Source organism: Hyaena hyaena, unplaced genomic scaffold, assembly GCF_003009895.1.
Source record: "Hyaena hyaena isolate Hyena2069 unplaced genomic scaffold, ASM300989v1 scaffold_391, whole genome shotgun sequence".
In the NCBI taxonomy this organism is placed as follows: Eukaryota; Metazoa; Chordata; class Mammalia; order Carnivora; family Hyaenidae; genus Hyaena; species Hyaena hyaena.
In genome coordinates this window covers 603,391-622,524 of record NW_024081024.1, presented here as the reverse complement: position 1 = coordinate 622,524, position 19,134 = coordinate 603,391, and the positions used below count along the sequence as shown (strand labels likewise).

Here is a 19,134-nt window from a genome sequence, read left to right as displayed (position 1 = left end):
TCACTAATGTCAGCAGTTACCAATGGGAGAGCCAGTATTCATACAAACAAGTCATTATTGAAGCTGTGATGGAAACTTCTGAAAAAGTAATACAAGATAAACCTAATGTAACCTGTAGAAGCTGTATAGATTCTCAGAAATCAAGTCGCATTGAAAGTGGGCTATAACTCTGATGTGAAAAACAAAAGCAGTATATTATACCGCTGAAACCAATATTCAGAACTACTTGGATATTTTTTTAAAACTCAGAAACATACCACTAGCAAGGGCAACATGAAACATCTCTTTCCTTTATTTTCTTATAACTTGACTATTTTTTACTATTAGTAACTAGCTTCACGTTAGCTTGCTTTTATTGACTCACCTCTGTTATTTATTTTACAGTAGCTTTTAAAATAGTGCTTCAGCCAAGCCTGGCACGTAGTACATACAGTAGGGAACCAAGAAAGGGGCTGTGGCTGCAGGAGATAGACTTGAGGACAACAATGGAACTGCACTTGGATCTCTTGGGAAGAGTGAGAAGTTGGTGCTAGGTGGCAGCAGAGGCAAAAACAAAACTGGTTTAAGGATATTAGAATGGAAATTGTAAACGCTTCCTCATCTTAATTAAGAAACGTCAAGGTCACTGGATTGGTGATGGAGTCGATAGGAATCAGTACTTTAAATGGGCAACAGACATGCCCGGGCTGTGATCGGGAGCTGCAGAGCAGGGAGGCCCCCAGGGTTTGCCGCAAAGCTGGCTTGACGACTGTCCCGTCAGTTGAGCATAGCAGTGCTCCAGCAACATGACCAAACTCTGGGCTCTAAGAGTCTATGTGGCATAAACTGGCACAGTGTATTTTCCATTTTCATCTGGGGTAAATAAACTGAAAGCCAAACATAATCAACAAATATTTTTGAGCTTTTATTTGACCTCAGTAAGTATTTTTTGAGTCCATTCCAGGAGCTCTGCTGGGCTCTGGACAAGGTGAGGAATCCAAGGATGACATGATCTTATCTCAAGATGTTTTTGGTTTACTGAGAGTTAAAAAGTAAGTTTCTTTTGTACTGAATTACAGCTGTGGCAGCTATCTAAATTGGGGGAAAAAATGTGATCATAAGACATTTTACTTAAACTCAGTTTTATTTTCTTTAGATTTAAATAAGACACATATGCACTGCGTACCACATAAAGCCTTTATAGTTGGAGCTAACGGCTAGGGTGTTCATGCAGATCTGCGCTGAAATGTGAGGAAACAAAGCATTATTAGTTGACATTATTTGTACTGTCATTTTTTACCAACTTCTGTCTTCAGATCCTGTTTGAAACTTGTTAATAATGAATTGGTAGCTGGTCTCCCCACTTGTGGCCCCGTCAGGAAATGAAACAGGTTAGCAGTCCCTGAAAACCAGTTTGGAAGAACCAGCCCCTCCAGCTGGCTTTGCTTCTGTACCATAGAAGCACAGCAGAGTTCCCGCTTTTTAAACAACTTAACAGAGCACAAGGGATTCTCAGGTAGTCTGTGATAGCGCAAAAATAACAGTTGAACGGTAACATCTTATTTTTTTTCCCCCCCATCTCTTTCCCCTTTCTTAGCCAACACTGAAAACTGCAACTATGACTCAGTGGGAGAATCCAACAGTGATCACTTCCAACACTTTCCACCTCCCCCTCCAATCTTGGAGACAAGTTCCTTTGAGTTGGCTTCAAGGAAACCATCCCAGATCCAGCAGGTGAACAGCCCGGAGTTAGGACTTAGCATGGCAGCCCTTCAAATGCAGTTCAATTCTGCTGAGAGGGAGACAAATGGAGTCCATCCCAGCCATGGAGTAAATGGACTGATTAACGGCAAAGCTAACAGTAATAAATCTCTGCCAACACCAGCTGCCCTCCTTTCACCCACTAAGGAGCCACCACCTCTGCTTGCCAAACCCAAGCTGTGAGTATTTCTGCATGGTTTTATAATACTTTCCATACTCCTGCTAAATTGCCTTTCTGGCCAGGGAAAACTTTTTGCCTGGACTCAACTATGTGGCAAGTTGCCTTTGCTGCAGGCAAGCTGTCCCTGGCCAGTGTGACCTTGCTAACAAGGTGTGGGGGTGGGGGTAATGTCCTTTGATAATACAAAAGATACCTTAAAATAAAGAAGGTAAATGAGATGCTTGGTCAAATCTACCCTTTGCTAAAAGCTATATATAACTGGTTTCAGCTGTGAAAATATCTGTCATGGCTTGGTCTTCCAATGCATAGTAAGGATGTAGCCACCTCCTCCACCCCACCCCAGAGGGGATGAGAAAGGAGACTTACTTTGAGTTCTCTATTAAAAACACTTCCAAATGTTTTAAATTTAAGAACCTTAAGGAAATCGGATATAGATAAGCCTGGGAGCACTGAAAGCTGAGGATGGAAATTCAGTGTGCAGAACCTGAGGAAGGGAACAAAACCAGAGATAACGAGGCTCGTCAGGAGAGAAGTGCCTCTCACAACACAATGTACTTGGCTTTGGGATTCCATAGCACTGCGTATTTCCATGAATACCACCTTTATATTGGATATCCATTATTTTCTTAGGATGATAAACCTGACATGAGCTGTTTCCATTGGCACCACACAAGCAGAGAGTTGTTATGAATAGAGCCATTACAATGTCAGAGGCAGAAATCAATTAACTCAATAGGTTCTATCATAGCATAACAGACCTTGAATTACTGCCCTGATAGAGGTCATTGGAAATGTCAGAGTCCTATAAAATGTATATATATTCTGTGAGGTCACATTTCCATGAGAATGAATTTGCCAGAATCTAGGAGTTATTGTTTGTTTCCTTGGTACTGAGCAGCTTACTCTCTTCTCTCTGTCATCAGCTCATTTGTTAGAAATGTTAGAGACGTGTAGGATATTTCAATTAGAATATCTTACATGTGTACGTCACTTTGTTTACTAAGTGTTTTCATGAACCTTGTTAGACTGATCAATCAGCCAAATGAATGTCTTAAGTTAGCAAGGGGGCAGATAGTTTTAGAAAAATAAACTTGTGGACAATCTTGCATTTCAGTTTCAAAAATCTATCACTACCCCACGCTTAATTTTGTGTTTTGTCCAAGCTCATTTTTTGGGCCATAGGGCTCCTAGGTTTGTGGACAGAGGTGTGAGAGATACCAGGTAAACATTTAATACCTTTGCTCTAGCTCCACTGAGATGCCTGACAGGTGAAATGGGCTCAAAAGTGGCAGCCTTAAAAGAGATTTATACCCTGGTAGCTCCAACCCATACAATTAATTGCCACTGCCTACTCCTTGTATCTTTGTATTTTGAAGATGTATTTGTAGTGCTTTTAATGAAATGAGGGACCTGCTCTCTCGGGGAGGCGGGGAGGCTTTTAATGACGAGGACTTGACTCTTTGATTAAATGAAGTGTATCGACCATAATGGCTGTCATAAATTGGATATAAATCATAGGAGAGCAAACATGAGGAGCTGTGAACAGGCATTTACAGTCCTTCTTATCTCAGAAGTTTCAGCAGCTCATCAGCTTGTCACTCTGCTTTACATGGATACTCGTGTACATGATGGGGGCAGGCATGTCCACAAAAGAGAACTGTTCTGTGTGGATTAAGAAGATGAATAGCTTAAGCATGAGTTTGAAGAATGACACCATGATTTGCTTACTGTTAGATTTTCAGTACAATTTAAGTTACAGGAGAAATGGGCTTCAGTGTTTAATATGCTTATAAAGGGGTTACTACCCCCTTCATAAGGAAATTTAAGGAAAGGCAGAGTACCTAATCAGAAACCTGGTAACTTAGAAATAACATCACTTGTACCGGGTTTTGCCATTGTTGTGTTTTTTTCCCCAAATCTTTATGTGCTTAAGTATATCCTTAGAGCATCACTTAATGCTTTTCATATTGTATAATTACCTGCCATTTTCTAGGTAGAAGATAATTTGTGATGACACTTTATATATATATATATATATATATATATATATACACACACACATATATATGTGTGTATATATGTATATATTTTTAAGTTTTCTTATGAGGTATAATACTTTTTTTTGCATCTGTTTTAATTACAAAGTAAATGCATGCTCAGTGTGCCAATTTAAACAATACAGAAATAATTAAAGACAAAGATCATGCTATTTGTTCTTCCTCTTCCATCCTGCCTTTTTCAAGTAACCAGTGTTACTGGTTCATTCTGGTCTTTCACTCCTTTATCATCATCATTTTTTTTTGAAAGGTCTTCTCGCTGTTTTTAAATGTTGTATCCATTGATAGAGGAATGCTCGATCATTCCACTGAATGACATCTGTGAATAATTTAGAATGGCATTGAAGTTATTGACCATGACTACAGGTAACTACCGAGTAAAATTCTTACATGTATCATTCTCTTTTTGTACGTTGGGAAAACGAAATTTTTCCTCTTATGCTGGGCAGTGAAAAACTATGCATCGCTCTAATCTTTTTCTATTAGCCTGTGATTTTTTTTTTCCCTTTTGTGAAAGGAAAGGCTTCTGTTTTGGGGCTTTATGGCATTTCATTCTTCTGAACCCTTCATAATCAAACAAATAGGAAACAATTAGGAGGGGGAAAATAGGAATTAAAACATTTACTTTGGCAATGCACTAACCTGAAAATCTCCTCTGACTTATCAGATTCCTGAGGAAATATCATTTTCTTTTTTTTTTTTAATTTTTTAATGTTTATATTTTAAGGGAGAGAGAGAACAGGAGCAGTGGAAGGGCAGAGAGAGAGGGAGACACAGAATCCGAAGCAGGCTCTCAGCTGTCAGCGTAGGGCCCGATGTGGGGCTTGAGCTCACGAACCATGAGTTCATGACCTGAGCTGAAGTCGGATGCTCAACTGACTGAGCCACCCAGGCGTCCCAGAAAGATCATTTTCAAAAAGAAAGTCTCTTTGCATTTTTTTCTCTCAGTAGTTCCAATACTGATCATGAGAAGAAAAAAACAAAGACTAAAAGGAAAGGATAGAAATGTCATGAATTCTTTTCTTTAGCAAGATCCAACCGCCATCCCCTGTTACCCAACAGAAGTCCTCACCAATAGCTTTGCAACCCTCCCAGACCCCTAGCTGAGTCCTTCCCACCGGTCCTGAGAATGAGTTTCCTGGCTCAGTGTCATATTGGCATCCACTTGAGTTTCTGCATCTCTCAATGTCTTTGTCTCAGATACCGTCCCTCAAGTAGAAGTTTAACATGATTCAATATAGGCCATTCAGCAAGTGCCAGATACTATACACACTGCATTTGTGGCATAACTGACCACCTGCTGTGGGGACAGAAGTGCACTTAGAATGCTACACAGGAAAAAAATTCGTAAATGAGAGTTATTTGTGTGACTGAGCATCTGCTACTCATAATCTTCTGTCACAATGCAAAGAAAAGAAGCAACTTGGTGCTTAAGTAATATTTCTTATCAGAGAAAAAGAGAAAGGAATAAATATAAACCTAACTTATATACTGTTTGTTACATTATTTTCCTTGTTCAGAGTGCGTCAGATAAGTCTGTTGCCTCCCACTCTCTGCAAACTGTGTCTGAAGGTTCAAAATAAACAAAGGGCTCAGTTTGTTAATAGGAAACAAAATCCCTGCTTCTCTTTATTCCTGCCAAAACATAGTCCTTCAAAGGCATGGATATGCATGGGGTCCCCAGGAATAAACCGTGGAGGAAGACTTGGGAATGCCAGTTTTAGTGGGTGATTTGCAAAGCATATAGAAAAGCATGGTCATGTTTTTCCACTGAGCTCACCTCCTAAATTTGACCAAACAATATACAAATAACAGGCTGTTTTCAAACCTCATTTATTTCTTTGATTGGAATATTCTTCCTCCATCTTGTGGGAGGGAGGTATAATATAAACTTGTGGAAGTCAAAAGGGAGATTTCTGAAGGGTGAACCAACGGACAAGTCTTTGTGCACAGAAACAGGACAGGTCAGTAGATAAATGACACTGCCACTCTAGTGTTAGTAATATGCATCTTGGCATGAAAAAAATCATGCCCTTTCTTGTGTATTGCTGATAAAATAAATTCCAAATGCCACCCCCCCACACACACACACAGGAAAATCATGCCCGTCGACTGAAAGAGTGGCAATAAAATGTTTTCAGAATTTTTACATGCTTAATCAACAGCTAAACTAGATACGGACTTAATTCTGTCTGCACTTACTCTTCCTGCTTTCTCTTTCCCTAGCCTCTAAAGAGAAAACAGCATCATCATTTCCTATCTGAAGAGGGTAAAATGATATCAGCCTGAATCAGGCTTTTTGAAATAATTGCATTTCGCTACCTTTGTGTCTTTCTCTTTTCTCAGTCCTGCCTTTAGACACCTAATTGTTCCTGTAGTTCTTGTCTCAAGAGAGAGGAGTGTCCTAAATGTAGTGGGGATTTTACGTGTCACCTCAGTGCAGTCGTGGACTGACAGAGCGAAGCTACATCTTTGTAATGAGCAGCATCACGTAAATCAGACTCCTGTCCTCTGACTGCATGTGTGGGAATGAGGATGGTGTGTTTGAGAGATGGAGGAGGAGGAAATAGCAGCCTGTATCCCTGTCTTTATCAGCGATTGAACTGTGCCTGACTTGCTATATTTGGAAGTTCTTTAAGGTTTCCCCCACACTGCAAGCACAAGTTGTTCCCTTGCCTGGAATGTTCTACTCCCCAGAATGTTCTGCTACTAATAGTTGGCTCCTTTTTGCTTTCAACTCTCGGCTTCATGTCGCCACCTCCCCTGGCCACCCAAACTAAAGCAGCTACCCAGCCATTCTCCAATAAATCATCTGCTTTAATTACCACACAGCACGAAACTCATTCTGATAGCTTCTTGTTGACTTGCTTGTTAGTATGTGTATTGCTTTTGCCCCGTTCTTAGAATGTAAGCTTCTTGAGAGTAGGAACCTTGACTTTTCCACTGCTTTTTTGATCAGGGCCCAACGAATAGTGTGCTCAGAAACATATTTGAATGAATGAAGCAAAACCAGACCAATAAAAAGGAAGAGCGAGCTCTCCCACTTTTAGAGCAAACCTATTTGCTCCACTTAACTTCATACCTCGATATGCTGTAAGACTTCTGTTTTCAAACCTCACCAGTTCCAGAGTTTTCCCACTGTGTTGTACTTTTCCAACTGATATCATTTACCTTAAACATGGAATGATATGAAGAATTAAATAAAAATCCCGTGGAATAGAATTACATTGGAAAAATTCGTCCAGCCAAGTTACTCAATTTGGGAACCGTTTTTGACTCCTTCTTCATTTCTCCTGTGTTTCATTTGATTAACATCTTATTTTAAAACATTATGGAGAAAGTGAGACATTTGGAAGGTCCAGAAGGACATTTTTCCTCTCGGGTACATACTTGTAATGTCGGTTGGCCACAGTACAATCAAACTGCAAGTTCAAGGTGTGTGTACTTGACATGTTAACACCCCCATCAGATGCCAGACTCTTGATGAGAGGCTGAGAGCTTCTATGCTACTCCCTTCCTGTCCTGTTGATGTTGGACTCCTGCTGCAACTCCGCTGTGTGGCTTGGTCAGTATAACTTAGAAAGTTGAACATTTTTCCATCCTTTTACCTCTACTAGTTGGGGCTGAAGAATTAACTATATCACTGACATTAGAATATAAATGGTTTCCTAGGTTCTGTTCTATAAGCCTTAATTTATAGGTTTAAGTATGCACACGCACACACACAGGCAAGGAGAAGATAAGCACAACAATTTGGGGCAAAATAAGCAACAGAGGTCAAGGAAATGTAATCATAAAACAATTGCAAAGAGGTCCTTAAATGTATAGAGATGTATTTAAAAATCCAGCACATTTCATCCTCTCACTAGTAATTCGGCATCTGTACAGTGTTGGGTAGTGTTGGCTGCTGAGGACACAAAGATGAAAAAAACAAAAGCATCACCTTTAAATAATCTATAATCTAGTGACCGCTAAGATCATATTGGCAAGCACATACACAAAAATTCTACACATTTTTTAACATTGTGTCAGTGTTGTAGACCAATGACCAATTCCCAGATTAATTTCACTGCAATCTGGTTGCCTTCTTTTCCTATTTTAGTGTTTGGAAGATAAGCCATTCTGCTTTTGATCCTGAAAACTCACTAGGCACCAGCTTCTGTTTCAGGTTAGGTGATTTTTGTTATCTGCTGAGTCTAGTCAAATAACAATAGTAATGTTTAATAGTAATGAAAGTGCAAACTATGGAACCAGCAGGGCCTTCAAATAATATTAGGGCAAAAAAAAAATAGAGCTGAAAGTTTTGTTTTCAATTTGTTATAAAATCACATGCTTGCAAACACACACACACACACACACACACACACACACACACACACACTCTCACACACACCCTCACCCTCACATTCACCAAGCACATTGGAGAATGGTAAATAAGGAATGTAGGAAAGATCATGAGCCTAATTCTGAAGCACCTGGCTGTGCATGCAGATATGGGCTCTTCATAAATACAGTATGATGATGACTTTGCATTAACATTGTTGGTGTTGGATCACTTTAAAAACAACCCCTCCCTGAAATGGAGAATTCAATCAAGGAACTTCCTGAAGTGTGAAACGTTTAACTAAGGAATAACATTTTGATTTATTCTTTCTCTTGATTTTTTTTTCATGTAAAAATTGGCTCTGACTCAGGGTCACATTCTTAGGATAATGGTGCTTTGCTATGCTAGTGTTTTGGCGAATGTAAATGTTTTAATTACATTTACAAAAGGAGCTTGAGTCCTTATTTTTGTGGTGAGTCATCTTATATGGTGTCTAAAATATAGTTGAAGATACTCACAGATACCCTACATGCATTCAAATTGATACTCAACCATCTATAAGAAATACTGTCTGTACATCTCAAATATTAGATGCTTTCCATGAAAGAGTAACATGATGATGTAATATCTCTTTAACATTTGCATCTCATCTTGCCTCATTATGTATGAGAGCTCCTTCAGTGATTACAAAGTAGGTTGAAAAAAGTGCCTACTGGGTAGGGGCTCTTTTGAAGGGAGAGAGACTCAGCTCAGAGATAAGATGGAGCTGCATGTGAACAGTACGCTCTGAGATGATGCTGTGGATCTCATGTCAGAATAACAATACAGTGTTTAGGCCCAAGAAACTAGAAACAAAATTATATATGCAGCTTAATATCAATTTTATGAAAAATAAACACCTAAGTCAACTAAAACGTAGATTACATATTAAAGGAAATACATCAAAATACTACCTACCAATGTTTCTTTGGTGGAATTTTGAGCAGGTTATCTTTTCTTGTTAACTAGTCCTGATTTTCCAACTTTGCAACAATAAGGTTTATTGCCTTTGTAATAAATAATTAAAATAATTATTTTGAAGGAAATAAGCACTTCCAATTCTGTCTCCTCTATCGTCTCTTCTGCATTTAACCTCAGCTCATTTTTCTCTTCATAACATATTGTTATGCTCTGTAACAGTAATAACCAAGCTCGATTTTGAGCACAGTTGGAAGCAGAATGTTCTGGCACTGAATGCTCTCACTTCCCCTCTTGGAGCTCCTCTCTTCTATAAGCCAATGGCTTCAGGATTCCATCTGGGTTTCTAGAACACGCTCCAGGAAGCTCTCCCCAGAAAATATCCTAAACTCATAAATGACTTCGCTTCTCCATAAACACTTTCTTTAACACCCCCACACCAACCAAAACTTTGATTCTTTCAGTTACACATTTCAGAAGTGACAGAAATAAAATAATTTTTCACTTTAAAGCTTAAAATAGGCTAACAATTTTAAAGACCAACATTTGATGTATAGTCTGTACAAGGCCTTTCACAGAAAATAGGATGAAAACTTTTCCCTCAGGAACATCAGTGAAGGAGAAAAGATGTGGTAAAAGAAAACTGAGATCCCAAGTCAAATAACAATGTTATTAGTAAAATATGTGATGAAGGCATCTGATGAAATAGGAAGAATAGTTGTGGTAACCATGAAATTAAGAAGACTGAAAAAGTGGGGTGCCTTAGCTCAGTCGGTGAAGCATCTGGCTCTTGGTCTCAGCTCAGGTCATGATTTCATGGTTCTTGGGATCAAGCCCCACATTAGGCTTTGTGCCAACAGCATGGAGCTTACTTGGAATTCTCTGTCTACCTCTCTCCCTGTTTGCACTCTATCTCCCAAAAGAAGTACATTTTTAAAAAGTAGTTTAAAAAAATAAGAGTGAAAAAAGCTGAAGAGAACTCTGAGAAGTGATCACAAGTACTGAGAAAGGAATCATGTATTTCCTAGCAAGAGTGAGAACCCATACTAGACTCAGTGAGCAGGTTCTGTCACTATAATCTGTACTCTGAAGGGAGGAGCTGAAACCATGGGGATGCTGTAATATTTAATGTGATGATCCTTGAGAAATCATTGACAGCCACCATTCTTTAAAAAACCATTGTAAAAAAATTTATTTTTAAAAGCACCTGGGTGGCTCAGTCCGTTAAGCAGCCAGCTCTTGATTTTGACTCAGGTCATGATCATGATCTCATGGTTCATGAATTCAAGCCCCACATCGGGCTCCATGCTGACAACACAGAACCTGCTTGGGATTCTCCTCTCCCTCTCTCTCTCTACCCCTCACCCCCCTCTCAAAATAAATAATAAACATTTTTTTTAATCTCAAAAAAACTTCAAGAAGGAAATTGTCACTCAAGCAGTTGTGGAATCAGAAGGGAAGGCAGATTAAGCAAATTCAGGACCTTCAGGGGAAAAAGATATGACTCAAGAAAATGGAAGTAATACCAAGAGTGAAAATGACTCAGAGGGAGGGTGAGATGGGAAAATAAGGGTTATGATCAGAAGACTCTGAAAGTTCAAAACCTTACGAAAGAATGAATCTCCAAGTGATAAAGGAATTTAACAGATTATCTGTTTAAGTGGAAGTTAAGGTCACAGCAGTAGAAGAAATGGTCAAAGAACCATGGAGTCAAGATGCTAGAAGGAACTTACTGTAGATAATGGCCAAAGGTGATGGCAGGAAGTGAAAGGCCAAATAGTACAGTCATTGAGAAAAGTAAGGAAATGGCAGAGGTTGTTGATGAAAAGCAAGGAAGAGAGAGTGATTATAGGCAGAGCACACAAACTTCAATAAAGAAGCAGATGTTGGGTGATGATGGCAAAACTGTTGTAAGAATAGTTTTGGGAAACAGGGAGCGTGCAAAGCCCTCTGCGCTCAGAGAAGATCGTGATGAAGTTAGTAACATCATCAAGGAAAGACAGATTTTAGTTAAGACCAAAGCATTTCTGATGAAAATGGAAACTGGGGATATTGGTTAGAAATAGTCAAAAAATCCCATAGACAAGAAGGACTCTGGAGAAGGATCCAGAGAACACCTGGAGAAGGAAGCACAAGAAGAGGGCTCTAGGGTAGAGGTTTGCATCCAAAAAGTGAGGTGAGAGAATAAGACCACAAAAGTATCCCAGGGGATCACTTGCTGTTATTTCATGACAAGTATTTGTAGTTGGAAGTTGATAGAGTCATTTCCGGTATAATTCATACTTCTTTTTAGTGCCCTGTTTATTTCAGTTACATTTCAGCACCATGATCCATTTCAGAGTTCCTCACCTTTTCTATCCAAGGAAGACTTTCAGTTGGGTTTTTATTGAATAAGTCTATTTCCTGTATTTGGGTATTTTAAAACAATTGTTCTCAACGAGTCTTTCATCCATTTACATTGAATTCCACTTTGTGTCTTTAATTTCTACTCTTGGAGAATTTATTTCCATATACTTCAGGCTAAAATATGTTAGGTTGCCAATTTTTTTTTTTTTACCATTGATTTTTTTTCTGTGAATGTGTAAGTTTTTCATTCAAACTAATACATCACCTAATGGTGAGAACTTTAGTAACAGGGAAGTATATTTTAGTTGATTTCTATTACGTGTGTAAAAGCAGACTACTCATTTTCTGAACAAACCTACAAATGACTGCTTCCTTACTTGACTACAGTTATGATTTTACAAACCTTGTGGATAACACTGGAATTGATGCAGGTTTTTGAAAACCTTTTCCTTATGTGGCAAGGAATTAGATATTCTTTCATTAGATTTTAAGAATAATACATACATTAAGCTAATTTAATAAAATACACAGACTTTCATGAAACAAGGCAGCTGGATAAATCACATATAAATTGAGCACATTTGCTTCATTGTTCAAAATGGTACTATAAATTAATTGTAATTAGAGTCTTACTTTGCTGTGCTAGTTTCGTGTCTTCTGATGTCTGGATGTGAAGGTTCCCAATGGTATAATACTGCCTCTTCTATTTATGAAGGCTTTTGTTAGTATACACATTGATTGTAGGGGCACCTGGGGAGCTCAGTCAGTTGAGCATCTGACTTGGGCTCAGGTCATGACCTCACAGTTTATGAGTTTGAGCCCCGCATCGGGCTCTGTGCTGCCAGCTCAGAGACTGGAGCCTGCTTCAGATTCTGTGTCTCCGTCTTTCTCTGTCCCTCCCCTGCTCATGCTCTATCTCTCTAAAAAGTAAACATTAAAACAATTTTTAAGTATACATGTTGATTGTAAAGGTTTATGATGATGCTCAGAGGAAATGCCTTAGGAAATATATCTATCTATTTAACTTCTACCTCCACATTCCCACTGTGTTTGCTCTACTCCATCTCAACTCAGAGACCTTAGAAATGGATTTGCTCTGCGCCCTGCTTGATTTCACAATGATCTTTAGGTCTGTTTTTTTATTTAGGTGGAATGATGTGTTTATATGCAGTAGGTAGCATTTGAGGGACCCTGGCAACGAGCCTCCTGATATGAGGTAATAAAACCATGGAATCACTAACATACCATCCAAATATTTTTGCTTCACTATAGATGTCGGGAACCAAAAAGAGTAGGTACAGCTATCTGGTATTCTTTTTCTTCAAAAGAGTTTGTAAATAGGTCAAATATGGGTAATTACATGCCTCAGCTATAATTTTAAACTTGCTGCTTTCCCAGTAATTGCCATTAAATGTGAAGGTTGTGAAAGATTTTTGGAAAGACCACAAAATATTTTCTTGTCCTTGTTTTTTTCTTTGTTGAAATAGTTCATATGCCATCTGGTTTCAGGAATGTATCATTAAATGCAATGTTTATAGCAAAAAGAAAAAAAGGAAGGAGAAGAAGCCATAAAAGACGGCCTAACTACAAAGCAGTACAAAGTAAAAATGTCCTTTCTTCTCTGTACTTTCTAAAACAGAGTTTATAGTTGGGACTTCCAAATCTTTTAGCCACAGAGGTAAATCCTTGCTCTAGAGGATTGTGTTTTCATGTCTTGTGCCCCCCTTTCCTTCATAGCTCTTACTTTCTTCAAAGGGCATCCTTTAAAGAAATGTGAAATGTTCACATTTGTTTGTATTCTATCACAAAGCAATTTTTCACATAGAGGAGAGGATACTTTGGGATGAAACATTCTAGAGTAACATCAAGAGTTTCACTGCATGTTTGTTCTAATTATTCTGCCATTAGAAAGCAGAATTATATTTGGTTGTGTCATTAAAATTTTCTGATACGAAACAGCTGCCTTACGAGAGAGAAATATAATAAAGATTCTTTTTTTTTTTTTTTTTTTTTTTTTTTTTTTTTTTAATTGGCAGAGGGAGGTTTCTTAAAGAAACTGGATGGCTCCAGAACATCCTTTTACTTGAGAAGTTGATTGACACTGAGGACCCCTGTCCCCATTTCACCACGATATTAGCTAGAGAGAAATCTGCATTTTGTTATTTTGCATTATAACTAATGAACAAAAGCTTTAGCCCCTAAGGTCAGCCTGGTGCTATCCCATAAGCGGCAGCTCTGCCTTGGCTTTGTATCTGGTGCTGTATCTAATCTGTCTTCTCAGACCGGAAGATCTAGAAATAGAGGAACCGCAGGCAGGCAAATGAGCAGACTTGAACCTGGATCCAGCTCAGGCATCAAGCATCTGGTTTGGGATGGAATGAGGAGAATGCAAAGGGTCCATGCTGGTGGGAGGCATCTGAGACCTCTGACACTTCAGGTACTTTTGGGGGAGCCCATGCTGTGACTCTAAATCTGTGTCATGGGGCTGGGTGGGAGGTTGGTTTGAGTTAAACTGACATTTTGTAAGAGCATAACCTCTGAAAAGTGACCAGAAGTTATCCCAACTTTGTAGATGTCTAAATGAAAATTTTGAATTCATGTCCTTCTCCCAGATCCGTATCAGTCTGAGTTCTGTATTCCGGGTTGACAAGAATATGTGAATTTCAGATGATATGAGGAAGTAACCATGTTCCTCTTGCTAACTGCATTCCCCTTGGTTTGTGAGCAGTCTGTCAGATATAATCCCAGATCAATAGGTCTTTTTTCCTTCTCATGTCAGATTTCCTCCATGATCTATTTTCAGAGGAAATTTATAAACATCAGTATTTCTTATTGTAGGAAACAAACTTCGTTTCTGGGTTCCTGGTGAATTTAGCATAGGCTTCAGTATACTTTTTAAAGGTAAAATAAGGATTATCATGGAGTTTACAAAAATTGAAAAACCATTCTATGCTGTCGTGAGCCACGAGATTCCACCTTGCATCAAGAACCCCAAACCTGTAATAAAAAGGCAAGTAATAGTTTGGATATTTCTTCTGATAGAAGCCATTGTTGTCATCCTGTATTTAGGACAAGTAGACATTTTTTACTTTTTTTCCTCCAGAAACTCTTACTGCTACCAGTTATGTAACCTGAACATGTTTCCTACTGATATGACATTTCAAAATAAAGAATTATTCCACTACAAAAATTTATTTCAGAGACTTTGTACAAATACAAGTGATCATTATTAATTATTGAAATATTTGGCACATTTGTACTTTATTTTTCCAACTTTAGTTGTGGATTTTTATTTGGTCAGGTCTCATTGGGACCATCAGTGCAGCTAATCAGCATCTTTTTTTTTTAATTAATTTTTGAGAGAGAAAGAGAGAGAGAGAACGAGCATGAGTGGGGATTGGGGGCAGAGAGAGAGGGAGACAGAATCCAAAGCAGGCTCCCAGCTCTGAGCTGTCAGCACAGAGCCCAGTGTAGGGCTCGAACCCATGAACCATGAGATCATGACCTGAGCCTAACGCAGATGGCTTAACCTGAGCCACCTAGGTGCCCCTGGTCAGCATCTTCTTAAACATAGTTTTTCTCATGACATTTTCCTGGCTGCAAAAGGGGTGACCCTGAAATGCAGAAGATCTCCCTCCTGGAATTACCCATGCGCTACCCCATTCTTGACTGGCTCTCAAGGCTTACTGCACAGCCATACACCCGGCACCCTAAAACTTCCTGTCATTATCATTCCAGAAGTGCTTTCACTTTTTTTCCTATGCTGGCTCACTTGGATCCTAAAGTCCATCTGTTTCACTTTTTTGTTTTATTCTCTTATTTTCCAGAAGCACACCCTCCAGTAGCTTTTAGAGAAAGAGTGTAGGACACATTTTTTTAGATCCCACTTCTCCAAAAATAAATTTTATTCTACAATGAATTGATAGTTTGTCTGAATTTAGAATTCTAGACTTGGCCTAAGAATTTTCAAAGGATTGCTTTAGGCTCTTGTTGTCTCTTGTGTTGGAGGAGTCCAATGACAGTCTGCCTTTTGGTCCTTTGTGTATGACTTTTTTTCCTCCTGGAATATGTAGAATCTTCTCTTTGTCCCTGGTACTCTGAAGTTCTTTGAGGATCTACAGTATTTTTCAGATACGGTAGAGGATATTTAGTGGCCCTTTCAATCTTAAAACTTCTGTGTCTGCATTCTGGAAAATTTCTCTTATTATTTTTTATTTCCTCTTCACTTTTCTCTGTTCTCTCTTCCTGAATCTTGTATTACCATGATGTTAGATCTTCTGAACTGATGTTCTAATTTTCTTGCCAATTTTCACTGCACTTTCTGTAGATCTCTTCACCTTTGTCTTCCAAATGCTGGATTTATTTCTGTCTTAGTTTTTCCCCAAGACTTCTTTTCATCCTCTAATTTTTTATGGCATCCTATTTTTTAAAGTATTTTTTTATCTTTAGTTACTTTTGAGAGACAGAGAGACAAAATGTGAGCGGGAGAAGGGCAGAGTGAGTAAGACACAGAATATGAAGCAGGCTCCAGGCTCTGAAGTGTCAGCACAGAGCCTGAAGCGGGGCTTGAACCCATGAACTGTGAGATAAAGTTGGGTGCTTAACCGACTGAGCCACTCAGGTGCGCTGTCATCCAATTCTGTTTTATAGATGCCATGATATTCTTTATCTTTTTACAGATGTTAATCATTGGAGTTTCCTTTTTGGGGAGTAGTGTGACTGTTATAATTTAGCTCACTCAACCCATTCCCTGTATTTTCTCTATTCCTTCAAGGACTTTTTCTTCTCTGTATTTATTTGGACTGAATTTCATGTTTGAGGGTTTTTGGTAGATGTCTCTTTGGCACCAACAGATTGACTGGGAACTGTGATTGGTTGGGATTTGTCAGCTAGTAGGCATTACCCTAAGATTGAGCAAGGACCTGAGATGCCAGTATCTACAGGTCTTTTCTCATAGGTTAATCAGTTGTGCCAGAAAGTAAGGCACTTGGTTTCCTTCCTTGGGTAACTGTGGACGGGACTGGTATTTGCTTGGTGGACAGTATTTGGGAGCTGAATAGGGGAAGGGCTGCCTTTCATCATTTATAGATACATTCATTTAATTCTGTGTCCTCATTTTCAACCTCTTTCTTACTCCTTCATTCTATTGTACCAGGTGGTACAGGACCTGTTTCTTACTGGCTCTGTCTCTATAATGGGAGCCTCCTGTCTCCTAACATGGTGGAAGAGGAATGATCGACCAGCTGCGAGAATGGGGGCATGAGTTTCGATGGCTGGTCTCCTATAGACTTTCAACCGATCCTCTTAAATTCAGCCCCATCCTTTTCTCCCACCTTCAGAGGATTCTAGTGATCAAGTTTTCTGTTGCTCAGATTAGCTTGCTTCTTCTGTGTGTCATCTTCTGTAGCATTTCCATTTCCACTTTCTGATCCTGCTAACTTGATGACAACTCATCCGTTCACTTTTTATTCCAATTAACTTACAACATTTTACTTTTTTTCCCTCCCTCTCTCCTCCTTCCTCCCCCTCTCCCTTTATTTAGGATTTAAGGGAATGAGCAAAAATAAATGCTCATAATCATAATGCTCATAATCTGTATGTCTTCTTTGGAGAAATGTCTGACCATGTCTTCTGCCCATTTCTTAATTGGATTATTTGATTTTGGGGTGTTGAGTTTATAAGTCTTTATGTATTTTGGATACTAACCCTCTACTGGATATGTATGTCATTTGCAAATATCTTCTTCTATTTCATAGGTTGCATTTTAGTCTCATTATTTCCTTTGCTGCACAGAATGGACCTTCTTTTTAAAGGAAGATTTTTTCCAGCCTCAGAAGGCAGTAGAGGACAGAGATAGAATCTCTACCACTGACAAACAAAGTGACCTTGGATAAGAATCCCACTGCCCCTAAGTCTAAGTTTCTTCTTCAGTAAAAGGGGATTATGACAGTACGTACTCCATAGGATGCTGGTCATATGAAATAATGTGCTGTCCTAGAACATGCCACAGGGCAAGTACTCAGCTGATACTGGGTATCATTGTCTTCTTATTATAAGAGAATGTTAACAATAAATCCATTGTTACTTGACTATACATATAGAAAGTTTCTAAAACAAGCAACTTGCAAAACTTGCAAAAAAAAAAAAACTACAAGTGAATTCTTTATTCCTTGTTCCTTTCTCTACCTTAAAAAGGTGGTAAGGAAAATAATATTAACAGCAAAATCACTGACCAATTAGGAGAAGTTTTTGTTTTCATTTAAATCACCCTAAGGGTCCTAGAAATTATACATATTAACTCCAGTGGGCTAAATATCAGAAATGGGGGTAGTGATGATAGGTAAGCTAAAGATGTCGGACTACAAAATGTTGATAGATGTCATGTTCTTTTATATAAGCTTAGATATGGGGCCATGCAGAAAGCAGTGTTGACAGAGCATTGTGTGTGATATGTTACACACTCATGGCTAAAGGCTGAAAATTCATACTCACCATGCTTTCTGCTTACCTTCAAAACATTTTAATAACCAACTGAGATTTCATTAGGGAGATGTTTGTAAATGTGCTAAGGCCTGGAGACATCATTTCCTATGACAACTGTGCAAAATAGAATATGCCTAGAATTTCCATCCATGTGTCTGGCATCTAAGAAATCCCTATTCTACAATATCATGTGTACAAAATTTCCTGCGAACTAATGCTTTTCCTTCCTGTTCTCTTAAAGTTCCCACTTTTCCTTTCCCCCTCCTGTTAGGTAATTGACTTAGAGGCAGATATAACTAGTAAATAACTTGAGAATCAAATCTAGAGATGATCTGGAGATGGCTTGAATCATTTTACACAAAAAGAAAATGAATATGTATTATTTGGGATAAGCCCAGAGCAACCTGAATTGACAGTGAAGGAATCCAGTAGCCTTTTCTTGGAACAAGCCTCCTCCACTCCTTCACTCTTCTCTGCTGCTAAGCCAGACAACATCACTAGAAGTTCAGAATTATGCCAGGTCTGCTAGAAAGGTTACTTAAGGCCAGGGATCAAGACCAGAAAATTCAAAAAACCATAGGGTGTTTGAGAATGGTTCCAAAAGTAAACATGAGCACAAAGTACAATTCTTCCCTTTTCTTAATCCTAATTCAGTTCTTTTTTTTTTTTTTTTTTTAAGTTTATTTACTTAGAGAAAGAGAGAGACTGCACACACGCAAGTGGGGGCAGGGCAGAGAGTGAGGGAGAGAAAGAATCCCAAGCAGGCTCCACATTATCAGTGTAGAACCCAACAAGTGGCTTGAACCCATGAACAGTGAGATCATGACCTGAGCCAATGTCAAGAGTCGGAGCTTAAACATTTGAGCCACCCAGGCGCCCCACTAATTCAGTTCTTAAAGAGAAACTAAAGGCAAATCAGTGTTAAACTGATTTAGAATTTGATTCATCAGAACATTAAAATGCATATTATGTAGACTTACTTATTGTAATCTGACAGTTAGGCATACCATGGAGATACTGCAGGTTTGGTTGGTTCCAGACCATTG

General features: G+C 38.8%; 1 protein-coding gene across 1 annotated transcript in view; it reads left to right on the top strand.

The window, feature by feature from the left end:
- Positions 1–19,134, top strand: part of PALLD (palladin, cytoskeletal associated protein) — a 383,592-nt gene that overhangs the window by 183,029 nt on the left and 181,429 nt on the right. The window contains exon 9 of the mRNA XM_039251508.1: positions 1,577–1,919. Coding sequence (XP_039107439.1) covers positions 1,577–1,919 — 343 coding nt within the window. The remainder of the gene's footprint in view (positions 1–1,576; positions 1,920–19,134) is intronic.